Consider the following 17,917-nt stretch of genomic DNA (forward strand, 5'->3'; position numbering starts at 1 on the left):
TTATCCATCTGTTTATTTCCGAATGCCTTCATTCTCATTTTACAACGAAGGTTTTGGCAAGTCCTTTGTTTTGTTCACTTTGAAACCTTTGAAACTTTGAAGCATTTGTTCATATACTTTTAGATCGTCACATTTTTAGTTTTATTGTCTTCATACTTTCATTTCTCATATTTGAAATCAAATTAAAAATACATTATTAATCCCAAAAGGAAAGTAAATGTAACTCATAATATCCAGGACCTTTAACGAGTTGTTGTAAAGGCTGAGGCCTGTGGGGACGAAGGGTCGCCTCTGGAAGTCTGAAGAAACCTCCGACCTTTGACCTCAAGATTTATATTTACTGTAGCAAATCTTTTTTCTGTTGCTGTTGACCATGTTATTATTTTACATCTATATTACGCAGATTAGGAATAAGTCAAATTAACAATGGAGAAAGTTCTTGTCGGTAAGATGAATGAGAGGTTGAAGAGGGTAAAAAAAAATACGACAATGTAATTAAATATGTAATTGTTTCTTTATTTAATCCAACAACTTTGACGGGTATTGCTATTTTATTTTACTATCCTGTCTAATTTCATTTTGTGTCACTGCTAAGTTAGAAATGGTACAATTTAAGAAGAATAAAGAAGAAGAAAAAAACAACCCGAGGGAAAGTAGAAACGGAAAACGTCGCCCTCTGGTGATGGAAAAATAGAACTGCAGGATGTACCCGCTTTGCTAGAAACCTTAGAATCACAATGTATTTATATTTAACTGAGAAAATAATCCTAAAAACATCCAAGAACGCACGTTAAAGACTATTCTGTGTACCTAAGATAATAAAGTCTTTGTGAAATGCTGATTCCAAATTGATGTTCCTCTCCTTTGTGCTGCTTTTTAAACGTTTTTCATTTGATAGCTTTTCACCGTTGTCAAGTCAGGTTAAGTGTTTTTGCTGAGGCGCTCCGCGGATCTTTGTTGCTCTAAACTAGGCAGCTTTCTATGTCCAAATTTGATTTCCCCACCACCTACATTAAAATGTGTCTCCCTTTAACTCCCAAGTTTTATTTTTCGGAACAGTCCGTGAAGCTGACACGAGGTTTACGTCATCACTCTGCGACACGTCAACAGGCAGAACTTTGCATGAGCCAACAGTGTGTAATTCAGCAGAAAGCGACTGGCACGTATTTCTAGACCAAATTTTCCATTTTTAACTATTGCTGATATTATTAAAGGTTTAATATTTATACATTTAAAACATTTATAGGTAATTTGATTCAGGAACGTCGCGGTGGGTTTGGTTCTGGCAGGTGACAGACGTCTGCGAACTGACTGGTCCTGTAAAAACAATATCTATAGTAAACAGTGATAAAGGTTTCGGGGTTTGTTTTGACCTTAAAGAGTTTTTGTCTCCATTTTGGATTTAAAAATGAACGAAGAAGGTGAGTTTCTCCGGGAGTCCCGTCCCCTGCTCCGTGTGATCCTCGGTGATGCTGAGTCTGTCTGTCTGTCTGGTTGTGGTCTCTGGTCAGAACTGGTGGAGTACTTCAGGGCTCAGATGAGGAAAGACCCGGACATGGCCTCTGCCGTGGCAGCCATCCGCACCCTGCTAGAGTTCCTCAAGAGAGACAAAGGTGGGTTTTTCAGACGATCACTGGAAAAGTACATTTAACCAGTAAAGCACTTTGAATTGCATTGTTGCTGAAAATGTGCTATATGATTAAAATGACCTTACCTTATGTAATCGTTAAAAAAAAACTTAATGCAATCAACACCTTCAGGTTAGTTTAAGTCAGTCAGTTTGTTTCACTTTAACAGTGATTATTATTTTAATGGGGAAGTATTGTGCAAAATTCACTCTTTGCATGTTTTTATGCTTCCATTTTGGGTTTCCACTGCTTCTAAAAAACAAGTTAAGTCCTTTAAAAAATCCACCCACCCGTTTTCTGCCAGTGAGTTCATGTATTTTGATGTCTGGAAAATGAGCCTTTCCAAAAACCTTCAGATAATGAAGTTATAATCTGAGGGTACTGCGATGTTACCTAGCAACCCCAGCGATTTTAGCTTCCCTTGGCTTAAAGTCTGTTCAAAAATTTATTAAGCACGCTTTGCTAACCATTTATTATTATTAATAATAAAAATGAACAGATTACAGTATTTTTTTTAGTTGCAGATGCAACCTTTGCTACAAATGATCAAGCTTTCATGCTGTTTTTGCAATTTAAGCAATAAAATCTTTTTTCTTATTTAAAAACGTTGACTTATATTGAATTATGTTTTTTTTGTGTGTATTTTGTTTTATTTCTAATGTGTAAAAAAGGCTTAAATAAAAAAAAAAATCTACAAAACGTGCCAATTTTAATTTTTTTATATCCGATTAATCAATTGTCAAAATCATAGTTAGTTGGAGCCTTATGTGACGTGAATGTGTTTGGCTGAGTCTGAATGTCCGTCTGTCCGTCCAGGTGAAACCATCCTGGGTCTGAGGGAGAGCCTGACGTGGGCTACAGCCTGCCTGAAGGGAGAGGACTCCTCTGTGGCCGTGTCATCTGGAGGAGAGCTGTTCCTGCGCTTCATTAGCCTCACGTCCCTGGAGCATCAGGTGACGCATGTTTCACTTTTAAAAAAAACATTTTTTTTGCATCACCAACAAATCTGATCCACCTGCCATCATGAACCATGCTGTGGAAATACATCCAAGTCAACAATTTTACAGCGATGTAAAATGACCTGCTTGCAGATTTCTCCTGTTTTTTGCTCTTAATTCAGTTTTCATAAAAGATAATCCCAGTTAATACAAACCGTAGTTTGAGAGTGATGATTTTGCTTATTAAGGCATAAATATAACTAGGCAGTGATGTCGGCCATTGAGTGTTTGTGACAGCTGACAGCATGAAGCAGGTTTTTAACGTCACTGTGGAGTCATTGTGAGCCACGTTTTTTAGAGCATGCCCACTTAAGCATCTGAGTTGGAAACAAATTCAGACTTTGACTAGGCCACTCCAAAACCTTTACGTTAGTTGTGGAACTCGATTGAAATTTTTAATGGAGTTAATTGCAGGATCTGTAATTAATCGCATTTTAATCTAAAACCATATTGACAAAATAAGCAACACTTTAAATTCAAAACCCCACTTTGCTGCTAAATTATTATATATGAGCTCAACAGATATTTATTGTTTTTAATCTGTTATTTGGGCTATTCAACCACCACATTGGTCCAAAGTGCTATTATACCCATTCAGCTTTCAGAATGATCATTTATGGAACTTCTTTGAAAAAAAATCCTTCTTTAGAAAATGTGGGCTGTGGACGCTGATGTTAGCGACGTCTGTGCTGCTTCTGCTACGTGTTTAGCATAGAGATGCTATTTTAGGCTGGAATAGCTTCACTGACATGCTAACTCCTTTTAGCACATCAACAAGTGTTTTCCAGCATCCAATCAGATCATTTTGAAGCAGAAATAATCCCCCAAGTGAGCTGGGAGAAGCATTTTTGTCGTCCATTGCTGTTATTTGCGGCTGTGCGTCAGATATATGGGCGTTCCAGAAACATCAAAAATATAAAGATTCCTGGTAGAATATTTGTATGCTTAATATTTTTAAGACATTATAATCTATGATATGTTTTTTGTTTTGCTTTATAGCCACTTGATCATGTAGGACTCTAGAAATAACAGAAGGTTGTGACTACCTCCACCATGTCTGCATGATGTTATTTTTCTAACATACTGTTAATTTGTCACCTGAACTCATTGGCGGACATCTTCCAAGAAGCTTTGCCTTTGACTCATCAAGATGTTTTACAGAAAATGTGAGATGGGTTTTGGGTTTGGCCTTGCAAATATCCAATAAAGGGTCATATTTTCCAGTCGCCATTTTCTTCCATATTGTTTTGGTGTGATTTTAAAAGGCCAATAATTCCTCGTACGGGTCACCACTGATCCATGATTTTCCAAAACTTAAAACTCTTAACCCAGACCAGTCTCTGCGCTCCATAACAGGCGTTTCTTGTCTCCAGGATTTGTCTCGCTGTAAGAAGGTGATGGAGGAAAGAGGAGAACTATTTCTAGAGAAGATCTCCATGTCCAGGAACAAAGTCGCTAAGCTCTGTCACACCTTCATCAAAGACGGCGCTGTAAGTACTGGTACCGTCTCGTCTCCTTGCTCTTTACGCTCGCTTCACCTCGTGCCTTTTGTTCCCCCCCCCCCACCCTGCCAATCCTCTCAGAAAATCCTGACTCACTCGTACTCCAGGGTGGTCCTGCGGGTGCTGGAGAAAGCCGCGGCGGAGAAGAAGCGCTTCTCCGTTTATGTGACCGAATCGCAGCCTGATGCCGCAGGGTGAGCGAGCGAGCGAGCGAGGACTAGTGTCTTTCTCAGAGGACACTAAACGATGCTGTGTTTTTCTCCTTTTGTTAAAGACGGCAGATGGCAGAGGCCCTGAAGAAACTCAACGTTCCAGTAACAGTAGTGCTGGATGCAGCTGTAGGGTAAGCTACTCTGGGGTTCTGAGCTGGAGGGGGAAACACACATGGTTTATTGAGTCAGTCTTTCATCTCTGGTTGGGTTTTTTTTTTATTGGAAATATCCAACTGGAAAATACATTTCTAAGATAAAATAAACTACTTCCGTTCCATTATGAAACTAAAGCTGTTAAAAAAACAAAACAGATTGTTGCTGGTCAGTCAGTGACAAATGTGAAAATAACACTTACTTTTTAAGTGTTATTTTCACATTATATACAATATTGTTAAAAAAAGAGGCCAGGTTAATTTTTTTTAGTATTTTAGAAATCATTTTAATGTTCAATAAATTTCTCCTCAGTTATCTGGTTCATGACGTTCCTCAGCCTGAGCAGGAGATTTTCCAGGGAACAAAGTTACTGATGTAAAATGTTGCTTCCTTAGTGACACTTAAGGCCTCCAGCTTCTCTGATGTGCTCTTCTAACTGGAGCTTAGCTTTTTTACAACAGTATTACTTGTTTTTTTGTTTGTTTGTTTCTTTTGCCACAAAAAAAATTTTGTGCGCAAATTTGTCGCTAAATGTAGCGACAAATTTGCTAAGTTGGTAACAGTGTGGTTCAGTCAGGACAGTGGCCGAGTTTCAGACCTTGGCAGAGAGAGAGAATCGGTTTCTCAAGTAATTATCGTCCCTTCGCCCAAAAAGAAGAAAATCTGAGCTGATTTATTGATGCACCACTAGATAATAAACGTTGTCTTGGTATTTAAAATAACAGATCGGACAGTTCAGAAAGAGAACGAGCAAAAGTTGAGGAAAAATGCGTAATATTTACGTTCACACTGTTTTAATGAACCTGTTTTTAAAAGCTGCTCAGTTTCAGTTTTCCGTCTTCCAGGTATGTGTTGGAGAAGGTGGACCTGGTCATTGTGGGAGCAGAGGGAGTCGTCGAGAGCGGAGGGATCATCAACAAGGTGCGTTCCCTTCTCGGCCCCGGATAAAACTCAAACTCGAGGGAGCTGAATACACAGATCAGATCAGGTCTGTGTACACTGGCCAGGTGTACGTTTCCAACAGAATCCAGAGTGTGTGTGTGTGTTTTTCCCCAGATCGGCACCTATCAGATGGCTCTGTGCTCCAAGGCTCACAACAAGCCCTTCTACGTCGTTGCAGAAAGTTTTAAATTTGTTCGTCTGTATCCGCTGAACCAACAGGACGTGCCCGATAAGTTTAAGGTGCGGCTTCCTTATTTTGTGTGTTGTTTTTTTTTTTTAAATGATTTTCCGTCCCTTTATCCAGATTTATTGACTTGTGCTTCCTGCTCCGCACAGTACAAAGCCGACACCCTGAAGAGCATCCGGAACCTGTCGGAGGAGCACCCGGTCATCGACTACACTCCCCCCTCCCTCATCACCCTGCTCTTCACAGACCTGGGGGTCCTCACCCCGTCGGCCGTCAGCGACGAACTCATCAAACTGTATTTATAACCGCGTCCCTTTGCTAAGCAATAAAACAGACGTTTATGGTCCGCCTGCTTCCTGCTTTGAGTTTGTGAGCTGTTGCTCGAAGTCTTCCTCGCTGATCTGGCCTTTTTTTAGTTTCTTAAGGAGGCGAGTGTCTTCTAAAAGCTCCTTCATGTATTCTTCGTCCATGTCGGAGTCCTGCAGAGGCAGAATAGAAGCCATGAGAACATCCCGTCTTAAAGCTGCAGTACGTGACTTTTATGAAGAGTATGTCTTTTACATATTTGCTAAAACTGTCACTAAGAGGTAAGATCGATCTCTTCCACCTCCTCCCTGAGCTACTATGGCTGTCTGAAGAAATGCAACATTCCCCGTCAAAAACAACCAATCAGAGCCAGGAGGAGGGTCTTAGCGCTGCCAATCAAGCACGTGAACGCGCTGCTAAATGTGCTAATGGTGGAGAAACAACTTACCAATAAAGGAAAACTGTTTATCTAGTGGCCATGCTAACTAGGCTTAGCTTTCACAACAGACTATGCTAGCTGGAAATTAGTAGTTTTAACAAATATGTAAAAGAAATCTATATACATTTCTTTTATAAAAGTTGCACATTGCAACTTTAATGCTTCATTTATCACCCAAACAGAGTTTACCTCGTCGTGTTTCCTTTTGGCGGCGCGTTTTTTCTTGCGCTCCTTCTTGCACTTCTGCTTGGACCAGGCCTTGTTCTTGACGAAGTTCTTCTTGGGCAGCTCCGTCTTCTCTCTGTCCTTCAGCTCGGCCAGCATCTTCTGCCTCTGCTTCTGTCTGTTTTTGTCCTTGTAGCGGATGCTGTCCGTGTCCACCGTCGTCTCCACGAAGTCGGGAAACGTTTTCCCCTTCAGCTCGGGCATCTTCGGCAGGCGGAGCAGCGCGAAGCCGTTGGCCAGGGACACGAAATCCAGATCTAAACGAAATAAACAATATGAGAAGGTTTCATTATTTTGTTGTTTGGGAATAATAAAAAAAAAATACAGTTGACTTTGAGGATTTGTCACCTTTTACTCTGAAGATGAGGCTGCATTCGTGTTTGGCGTAAGCCTGGACGTACGACACAAAGGCCCTCATGCCTTTATCGAACATGGCGCGGTCAGCCAGGGCCATGGCCTTCACCTTGGGCAGCACGTCCACCACGTCCTTTATAGCAGACATCTTCTGCAGCGGGCACTGGTCAGGTCACAAGAAATACTGTTAACCCCATCACTTCCTGACCAACGTCCTGTAGAGGTGCACCGATTGGTTTCTTTTAAAGAAATTTAATATCACGAAATACAACAGGAATACAAGATTTTAGCTAGCTTGCCATTGCAATTTTAAACAGACACTTGTGTATTGTATACAAAGTAGACCAGGGTGAATTTGGTAATTTATTGCAAGAGAATGCAAAAATTTTTTTAAAATAATTTTCCGTATGTCCCCAAAGGGGCTTTGTAGCAGCTCACCATTAGCAAGAGAAAAATAGAGAAAAATAAAACAGTTTAAATCTCACTCAGAATTTGAATTTGTGCCATTTTCTGAGGATTTCATATCACAGTGGCTCTGATCCTCCTTTGAGTGACTTTATGCTGAGCAATATTTTAGCTGGATTATCTGAGTGAGTTCTAGACGATTATTTTAAACCATCAGTTATCAGATTAAGCAGCGTATGAACTCCTGCATGGCTGATCTAAAAAGTCTTGTTGCCGACGGCTACGAACACTGCTGAAGGACCCAACTTCACACTCACTTTCTGGTTGATGGACAAGAAGTTGACATAGGGTTCCTCCATTGGCAACAGAAAGACAAGGGCGTTGCCATGGTTACCGATACGCGCCGTTCTCCCGCATCGATGCACAAAAGCACTGAAGGAAGAAAAAGAATGAACGGCTGAGCAGACAGGGAAAAATGGTTGGAGCCAAGTAGTCAGAAAAGCAATAGTGTTTTAAAGTTTAAGCTAACAGGATAATTCATTCTGCAATGTATTAATCCGCCAAAACAAATAGTCCCCAACCTCAATTTAAAAAAAAAAAAAAAAGGACAACTTTTGTTCGTATTTTTTAAACTAATTGCACCAACCTGGCGCTGCTGGGGGGATCGTACTGCAGAACCCAGTTCACATCGGGGATGTCGATGCCTCTGGCCATGACGTCGGTGCACACCAAGATCCCGCTGCAACGTCACGACGCTTTTAAAAACAAACACGTGATGGTACAGATTTACTGCAGGGGCGGCGGATTTCTACCTCTTTAAGGCCCTGAAGTCTGAAAAAATGCTGCTGCGCTTATTTTTCATCTTGCCGTGGATGCAGTGGATCGTGACCTTCTTGACCAGCGACTCCAGGGCTCGGCCGAAGTACTCCACACAGGCGCAGGTGCTTTAAAAAAACCCAAAGAAAACAGGTAAGAGAAAACGTGTGCATACATAACCAGGAACAAAACAATTAGCTTACCATTACTTTATTGTTGGGTAAGAGTGAAAAGAAGTTAACATTTATTTAATCCTACCCCTTATCTCAGTTTAATGAAATATGTCACTTACAGATGCAGTAATTATTAGAAATTTGTCATTAAAACATATATTGGTATTAATATGTCTGTTCAATTTACTATTCTGAAGAACCTACAAATAATAATATTATTATTAATGACTATAATAACAACTGCGCATACAGCATTGGAATAATTACCAACACCTTGACAATGTAGACCATATAGTGTAGTTCATAATCTGTGTTATATAACAGGTAAAAAACTTGTTATATTATATACTGCTCAAAAAAATAAAGGGAACACTTTAAGTGTTAAACACCTGTTTAATTGTTCCCTTTATTTTTTTGAGCAGTGTATATACATTATTGTCATCATTATTGATGACAATAATGATACTAAAATAATATGACAACAGTAAAACAGAAAGAAGGATGAAGACTACTACTAAGTAGTACATAAATATCAAGTGGTTTCTCAAGGTTTCTTATAATTCAAAAACTGATCAAATGTGTATCTGTACGAGAGCTGCAACTAACAATTGTTTTAGTAATCAATTAAACATCCTAAGTAAAACACAACAACCAGAATTTTTTTTTTACAGAAATAAACAATTAAACGAAAACAAAAAATAAATAAACCCAATCAAACCTGAAGAAGACCAGCTGCTTCTCATGCTTGTGTTGCCTTAGAAACGCCACCAGGTGGTTGAACTTGTTGTCTGCTCTGCAAGTCTGAAAGCACAGCACACGAATGTCTTTTGTCGTTGCCGCCTTCACTTCGTGGGCCGAACGACGGGCCGTTTGCTCCGTCACTCACGGTGTAGTAGTTGGAGAGGCGGGCCGGGGTCTTCTGGGTGGCCGAGGCAGCCTGACCCTTCTCTTTGACGGTGATGCGGACGGGGTTCCTGAGGCCGGCCCTCACCAGCTTCTCCACCTCCTGAGTCTGGGTGGCTGAGAACAGGCCCGTCCGTCTCTGTTTGGGCAGGTAGCTCAGGATGCTGTTCAGGCTGCACACATGTGGGAGGGAGTGGGGTGAAATACAGAACATCCGAACCTGGAGCAACCTGGTTGGCTAGGAGCAGATTTAGCCCAAAACCAAGAGAATATAATAAAGAAAAACACATTGACGCTGTATTTGAAAAGTTACTTTTTTTTTTTTTCTAGTTACTTTTAGCTTGTCTGGTAATCTTATAGATGATGTGTGCAGACCACTCAAATTTTTGCCTGACAGACATGTTGATTAACGTAATAAATACCAACTTGCATTTTTTAATATCCACACTGTATTATTAATACAAGGTTACTGCAGGTTTCAACAACTCAAATTTAAGACTTTTTAAGACCATTATGAATTAAATTTAGGACCTGTATCACGACAGAAATGTACAAAAGACAATAAATAAGAGATAAACTTATACCTACCCATGATGAGCTTTAAAAAGTTAGCTTGGTAGTTAGCAAGGGTGTATATATTAACAGTTAGTTACTGGTAGCCTCAACCACAGAACACAATGAAAATGTGTGCAGGTGACTCAAACTTAACCTGACAGAAAATTAGCGCAAGAAACAAAAATACATAGAATATAAAAGATTAAATAGTCCTGCCACGACACATTAAACGACTAAGAAATCTTAAGGCCTTAATTTTAGTCTTAAATTTACACACATCCTATTCCAGGATGTGCGCAGACATCCTGGAATAGGATCTTGTCTCCATCTTTCCTGCTGATTCGTACCTGGCCTCAAAGCCCATGTCGAGCAGCCTGTCAGCCTCATCCAGAACCAGAACATCCAGGCTCCGGACTGCGCTGGCCAGTTCCAGCCCCTCTGACTTCCTCCTGAACATGTCCTCCAGGCGGCCGGGCGTCGCAATCACAATGTTGCCGCTGAAAAGAAACATAAAACGGACGTTACAGCACGATAATCGCTTTCTAACATGTTCCCACCTAATACTGAGGACTACAGCACTAATCATAAACATTAATTCTGCTAACACTAAAGTGATATAACAGGATGATATTTAGCAGAAGCTTTTGCTAAAGATGTATAACAAGATTTAGCAAAAGCTAATGCAGTATAACAAGAGGGCATTTAGCAAAAGCTAATGCTAAAGCGGAAAAACAAGATGATATTTAGCACAAGCTAATGTTAAAGAGGTACTACAAGATGGTATTTAGCAGAAGCTAGTGCTAAAGCACTACAGTAAGATGGTAGGTAATGGAAGCTAATGCAGTAAATGCTGTTAGACTTAGACTTAGACTGACTTTATTGTCATTTTGCGTGCACAGGGTGTATACAGAACGAAATTTCGTTGCATACGGCTCAGGACAATGTTTTGAGCTTCCAATGTCGTGAGGTTACTCCAGAATAAAATAAAATACAGTATAAATATGAATATAATCTAAATATAAAATTTTCTCTTACCTGTTACCCGACCTGTGTTACAACACACTATCATTCTCAACAATGAGCGATAGTTGATGCACAGGTAAGTGTGTATCATGACACACCTACCTGTACGGTTGCTCTTGAGAAAGTGATTCTTTGGAACAAATGTTTTCAATGTTAGCAAAACCTCTAAAGAGCTAAACAAAAAAATAGCTTGCTATTAGCGGATTAATGGTGTTGCCACCACTGGGATACAACTTTCTTTTTTTTTTAAAAAAACAACAAATATTTGGAAGTCTATTTATTGCCAGCTTTTCATCCTGTTAAAGCAGGACTGAAATCCGTCACATACCCATGCTCTTTAAACTTCTCCACGTCTTCTGCTGGGTTGCTGCCACCAATCAGCAAAATCTGCCTGAGAATCAAAAGGTGAAATTGATTATTGAGTGCAAATTGATTTTTAAAAAAATGCTTGTAGTCAAATCTGCCTGCTCAGTTTGAAACAATTCCAATCTACAACACTTCACTCTGAAGTTTTTTTTTTTTTTTTATACTCACGTGAACTCTGGAAACTTCTGGATAAACATTCCCATCACTTCACTGATCTGCAGGGCCAGTTCTCGTGTGGGAGTGATCACCAGAGCACCGACCTGCACAAAACACCTGAACTTTTCAGCAGGTCCTACATGACAGCAAACCTCTCAGCATCCAAAAAAACCAAACAAACAACAACAAAAAAATAATACTACAGAGACTAAAGTAGCCATGTTTTTTTGCTTCGGTGTCATGGTTACCTGCTTCTTCTTGAGTTTCTCCTCGCGTTTCAGCAGCAGCTCTATAATAGGAATGACAAAAGCCAAAGTCTTCCCGCTGCCGGTGACCTGAAGCAAAACAGCCAACACCTTAAGAAACGACTGGTTGTCATGGCAGCACAACTTCCTGATCTTTTCCAAATAAATGTTTTTGCATAATTTCATTAATTACAACATCTCTTTATCCTCAGTTTTGATCATCTATCATATTTAATATCTACTGTTGGATCCAAGCTGTATATTCATTCAGCCGCCAGCAGAGGGAACCAAATCAATACGTTAAATATACAGAGCAACTTCAAAGCACTTATACTTTTTGAACGTTTTCATATTTTGTCATGTTATAACCATAAACCTTTATGAAATTCATTCACATTTCAGTTAGATTAACAAAAAAGTCCATAATTATGAATTTTTACAGCTACAAATCTGAAAAGTGTGGCATGCACTTATTCATCCTGCTCGAGTTAAAACCTTGTAGAGCAATAGCAACTGCAAGCCCTTTAGAGGATGAACCTGTCAGCTCTGCACATGTGCAAACTGAAGTCTTCTGTCTGATTGGATACAGAGCGTCTGCAAACAGGAATTGATGGTGCTGTCATGTTAATGGCGCCCCCTATAGGGCTTGTTTTAAACTACACACAAAACTTTTATCCGTTTCATTCAGAAGTGACTTTCTCATTGCCTCTCTTTCACAAAAGCTAAAAATGTGCACAAACTAATAGTTTATCTGATGAAAGTTTCTCCCACCTGAGCTGTAAATCTTTGCTGTTCTTCCACAGTTACCCTCTAGAGCTGAGGTCTAATAAGATGGTACCCTAAAAATATTAATCGGTAAAGTCTGATGGATGGAAACAAAATCCCCAAACCAACACTTTCACCACTGTGCCATTAAAAAAAATAAAATAAAAAAACTCACTTTTTTCATCCTATATAAAAAGTTTTACTCTTTGTCCTGTTTGGATACCATAAACCGTTTCTATCACACTGACTTTTTTCATTCAGATTTCATGTGTAGAAAGAAAACATCCTTATCACATGCTTGTCCCAACTATTTGTTCTAATAAAAAAAGTGATTAAAATGACCACTGCTGCTGTAAGTTTATCATTATCATCATCATCAGATATATTTCTATTCATGACAACACATGACAGAGATGCTGCAGATGTTTTTGGTGCCTTGTACTTATTCTTTTGTCATTTTTGTAACTACTAGCTCAATACGAGATAAACACATTTGACCGTTCAGCGTCTCCTGGATTAGTTTGGATTTCTTGGTGACCCAGAATCAATTTGTCAGTAAATCCCACTAGTTCAGAGTTCTACGTCTTGCTCCGTCTCAGCCTCTTTAAAGAACTTGTTGCAAAGACACTCACCGCCTCAGCAGCGACGTCTTTATTGTTCATGAACAGTGGAATACAAGCCGACTGTAACGAAAAGAGATCAATCAGTCAGACAGGTGGAGTTTTAGGGCAGCATGGATTGAAACAGGGATTTAAGGCTAAAAAAAAAGTTACCTGTACAGGTGTCATGTAAGTAAATTTCATTTCCTCAAGTGTTTGTAAAATCTTCTCGTTTAGTTGGACAGATAAGGTGTCCCATGTCCCGTCTGTAATGTTCTCCATGTTGGAAAGTAAACCGAGAAGACGTAGCAGCAGAACGCTAACGCCTTTAGCACATGGTCAACCTTTCTGCACGATGGACCTTCTTCCGCTGCGTTCCGTAGTTGTTTACACGCCGGGGGGAAACTGAAGCCGACTCGCATGTTTTGGTTCCGCTTTCCACTCCATTTGTTTTTTCTTTCTTCTTTTTCTTCTTTTGCGTTTTATTGGCAAATGGCAAAAAACTTAAGGTGCCTTTACCGCCACCTACCGGACTGGAATGTTGCCATCAATGATACTCAGAGGGAATTTAACAATACGCACCTCAATGGTGTGTATGCGTGTTCAAATTCATACACACACGCACATACACCCCTCCACACACGCACGCACGCACACACACCCACACACACACACATATATATATATATATATACATATATATATGTATATATATACATATATATATGCACATGCATAAACACATACCCACACACATACTTTTAAAAATGATTAAATAACCTAGTAGTTTTTAAAAATCTAATTAATTGATTTCTGACAGATTTTGATTCATTTCCTAAAAAAAATGATCAGAAAATCCCTTTTCCTCTCTTTTTTGTATTGACTTTAAATGCTGACGTCCCTCTGAATATTTATTGCATTCTAAGAAGACATGTCCCACTGTCTCCATCTGATTGTGCAATAATTACAAGTCCCCGTTTTATGTTTCCCGGTTTGAAAAATAGAACTATTAAATCCTGTATGGCCAATTCTAAGTCGTGATATGATTACTTCTTTCCAGCTTCCCCATTTGTTCTTCTTCTGCATTCTAACTTAATTTTTATTTTATTTTTTTTACGCAAGCCTTTCTAAATCTAGGCTGCTCTCAAGGCCAAACTGCTTCCTGTGGATCCTGGGATGCTGATGGAACCGACTCCATAATTCTGGGCTGTTTTAGTTTGATTAAAATTATTGGGATCACGTTGTTATGGATAAAATTATTCTGTTTCTTTCTATGCTGTGTCTTTGCTGCATGCTTACATAACCATATCATATAAGACTGATGACAGTCACACATAAACAAAATGCAACTTTGCTACAGTCTTTGCTTCACGTGTTTAAGACCATGATATATCATGGTGCTCTGTTGCTTAAAGCTGCAAAAGATGAAAGGTGAGGTTCTGTGAGGTTTAGATCAGCCCTGTGTTGCTATATTGACATGGACTTCCTGGCAGTGCAGATTGTATCTCAACTACATATTTCTAGCTAGATCAGATAAAGAAATCCAGAAATCTAAAAATAAATGTACAGCTTTTAAGTCAAAGGCACAATTATAAAATGTTTTAGCTTTGCCGGAGAGATTCATGAAGCTAAAACAACAAACTGGTAACCTGAAACTATGGTAGTTAAAGTTTTCCATTGAACCTTGAGATACATTAAGAGTTATGCAACTCCGGACATCGACTGCAGCTCGTACAAATGCAATGTTTGGTTGATCAGCGTTCATAATAATCCCACAACAGAAAAGTGCAACAACTTGCTGTTTTTGATGGCTTCACCACAGCAGTGAAACTCAGTGGAGATGAACACTGTGTCTGTCTTCAGGGCAGACACCTGGTGATGCATAATGTTTAGGAGTTTCAGTCTGACCCAGATGTTACCTGACAGCCTCAGATGAGTTTGTTCTGTCACTTTTTGTCACTTTTACTCTTCCAATTAAACCTTTGACAAATAAACTCCTCAAACAATGGAATTTTATTTATTTTTTCTTATACAAGGCTTTTTTTTGTCAGTGACATCATAGTGTTGTTTTCCCCAGTGTAGTATAAGCCTGGAGGCCCGCCATGCTTTACTAGCCCCCCGCCAGGCCAAGCGTTGCTTTTTTTTGTTATTAGAACAATTAATAATGCAAATAAAATAAAAATAATAATAATAATACTTTTTTTTTTTTTTAAGTTAAAGCCGTATTGCCAGCATCTCTATTGTTTCACTGGTGGAGCAAATTTATTCCTAAAAGATTAGTTTATAGTTTATGCATTTAAAGCCGTGAGAGCGGACCAATCACCGCTGGCGCCTCTGCGCGTGGAAGCCAGCGCTGCCGCTGCTTGATCTCAGCACAGATCGCGCGCGCCTCCTTTCACTCAAACTGGACTTGTATGGACATTTACATGAAAGCCCCTGTGAGGAATTATGTTTCTTTGGAGTAGCCGACTCCACATCAAGGTAAGAGTTTAAAACCCCACCGCGTTAGCTCTGGTTTTCGCAGCTCCACTAACTTGTAGTCGCGCTTCCAGAGAGGTGAGCGAGCGGTGAGAATGATTTATCTTTCTGAACAAAGAATTATATGCGGCGTTCACATCTCAACAAGCTGCCCAGCGCCCGGCTCTGTCTTCCCTATAAAGTTTATGTCTGTGTTCCCGGTTGCCCAGAGCGTTAGTGAGATAGTGAGAGCTAACCTCATCATGCAGGTTCAATCCGGTGAGGAGCTTTCGCGCTCTCCTCATAGTATAAAACACTGGTTTTCTATTATATTATTATTATTTTTAGTATTATTTTCTCCCTTTACACGCTTTATGATATGGTTAATGCACACGGTGGCGCGTAGATTGGACAAACTCGTCCCTAAAAGTTGGGCAACCACATCAGGTTCTGTGTATTTAAAAACTCAGCAGACATGAAATGGAAGAGCTACTAAAGCCACATTAGCAGCATTTAATTAAATCTCCCATTTGTTGCGGTTTCCTGCTCAGTGCAGCAGATTTAACTCATCATGCAGGGCCGGTCCGAGGCTGCATGAGGCCTTGAGCAGAATTTGACTTAGGGGCCCCTTTTGTTACTAAAACCATCAGCAACTCTAACAGCTTCTGTGTTAGATTTAATCTGGGAGAAGGGAGCAGTTTAATTGGCCAACCCAAAAAAGCAATAAGTTATAATTGCTGTTTACTAATTTGTATTTGTGAACAAACGGAGCTCAAACTCAAATAGAGATTAAACTCATAGCATCAGAGTGTAGCTATGGTAACAATCTAACTATGAATATTGTTCTTTGAAGTTTTACAAAGTAAACTTGCCAGCTGCTTTAAATCTTACATTTAAATGTTAAACAATTTAAAATATTTTAATTTGTGTATGGTGAAGCCACCAAATCAAATTTATCATCTCAATAAATAAATGTTACATTTATACATCTGTGGTGTATGTTAAAATAATAGCATTTATGGGGACCTGAAGGCCCCATAAATGCCTTCGTGGCTTCATGGAGCCTCTGACTTAATTTGGATCAAACAGAAGTGCAAATAATTGATATTCATTTTAATTGTATTTTTTGATTTGATGTTTTTAAGACTAGTTGTGGGTACAGACAGCATTTCACTGGAGATGTCTTCCTGTAATATTTTTACATTTCCTGTCAACTTAAAATCTTTTAATACAAAAACACGGTGGACCGCCTCGCTGCGTTGACCACTGGGTTTAGCAAGTTTTCTGGGGTAAACCCTGAATAATGTTTGCTTAAGTACTAAAACCACTGAAACAGAGAAGACGAACCCAAATTAGACACTGAATAATAAGTTAAAGACAAAACAGGAAGTGTAAAAACGACATTTGAGCAACTTTCAAATGATTTCTTCCTCTTTTTCTTTCTCTTTTCCACTTCTTAAACTCTCTTTATTCGCACGTTAGGTAATCGGTTGGTGGTGTTTCCTGATTTCAGATATACGTGAAGCTGCTGTTTTCTCATCACTTCTCAGTATTTAAGACCCACTAGAGCAGGGGGTCTGGAACATTTGCACCCCAATGAACCAATTTCAATCTCGGTTTATGCAAATAAAACTTAGTTAGAGTCATAAATGTTACCTGACATTTGGAAAAAAGGCAACTTATAATTTCTGATACAGGAAAACTATGAGAATAGAGCAAAAATTGTCTTCCTATTTTTAGATTTTAAAATACAATGTGAACTTTTATAAAGGATGATGAATACCTTTTCCTCTATAGGATGTCAAACTTCATTAGAAATTATGTAAACAAATAAACATGATTTTCTATCTGTCAAGATTGTGAGATCCTTCCATACTCCCATGTGCAATACAAATGCAAAAATATCTAATTAATCTATAAAAGTATCTGTCCTCTGCTCTGAGGACTGAATAATGGAAGGTCTGAGGCCCGGGCATTTGCAGCAACGGTTCTACCAACTGCGCTACTGTGCAGCTCCTGCAAAGAATCATTTTTCATAAAATCAAGGAAATTATGAACAGACTGACGCTTCATCAGTCTGTCATCAAAAAACGGTTTCTTCAGTTAGAGGCTTCTTCAGTGTTGCTGTAATGCAGACTGCTACAGGAGGCAGGTCTTTCCTGGCCATACCCATCACCATCTACAATAACTCTTTGAAGAAAACTGTTTTATATGAATTAACTGAATTGAATTTAGCCATTTTTATTCACCCCTCTCTTTCCCCCAGGTCTCCAATTGCCACACCACTCACCCCCCCTTTGACTGAACAGATTGTGTGAAGCTTTTATGATAAAGCACTGTGCAAGTACGGGCCATTTACCATTTACAAACACACACACACACACGCACACCCACACACACGCACACATGCACACACACACACGCCCACACACACACACACACACCCACGCACACACACACCCACGCCCACACACACACACACCTACACACCCACACACACACTTTAAG

The 17,917-nt window shown here is 39.5% G+C and overlaps 2 protein-coding genes across 3 annotated transcripts; one reads left to right on the plus strand and one right to left on the minus strand.

Moving 5' to 3' along the window:
* Positions 1-1,408: 1,408 nt before the first annotated feature.
* Positions 1,409-5,968, plus strand: eif2b1 (eukaryotic translation initiation factor 2B, subunit 1 alpha). 2 transcript variants are annotated; one of them, XM_032570648.1, is made up of 9 exons: positions 1,409-1,421; positions 1,512-1,613; positions 2,445-2,581; positions 4,000-4,116; positions 4,210-4,322; positions 4,403-4,471; positions 5,339-5,414; positions 5,550-5,675; positions 5,772-5,968. In XM_032570648.1, exons 1-9 carry the CDS (start codon positions 1,409-1,411, stop codon positions 5,925-5,927), a joined length of 909 nt encoding a protein of 302 aa, XP_032426539.1. In that variant the 3' UTR covers positions 5,928-5,968. The 2 variants fall into 2 exon arrangements, with proteins under 2 accessions (XP_032426539.1, XP_032426538.1); XM_032570647.1 differs by having other exon boundaries at positions 5,550-5,968.
* Positions 5,695-13,374, minus strand: ddx55 (DEAD (Asp-Glu-Ala-Asp) box polypeptide 55). The gene is made up of 14 exons (XM_032570646.1): positions 13,127-13,374; positions 12,986-13,036; positions 11,592-11,678; positions 11,356-11,447; positions 11,150-11,212; positions 10,146-10,295; positions 9,227-9,416; positions 9,059-9,141; positions 8,164-8,295; positions 7,998-8,090; positions 7,669-7,783; positions 6,941-7,109; positions 6,557-6,849; positions 5,695-6,101 (listed from the first exon to the last, which is right to left on the minus strand). Exons 1-14 carry the CDS (start codon positions 13,232-13,234, stop codon positions 5,961-5,963), a joined length of 1,767 nt encoding a protein of 588 aa, XP_032426537.1. The 5' UTR covers positions 13,235-13,374; the 3' UTR covers positions 5,695-5,960.
* Positions 13,375-17,917: the final 4,543 nt, after the last annotated feature.

This window comes from Xiphophorus hellerii, chromosome 8 (assembly GCF_003331165.1).
Source record: "Xiphophorus hellerii strain 12219 chromosome 8, Xiphophorus_hellerii-4.1, whole genome shotgun sequence".
NCBI lineage: Eukaryota > Metazoa > Chordata > Actinopteri > Cyprinodontiformes > Poeciliidae > Xiphophorus > Xiphophorus hellerii.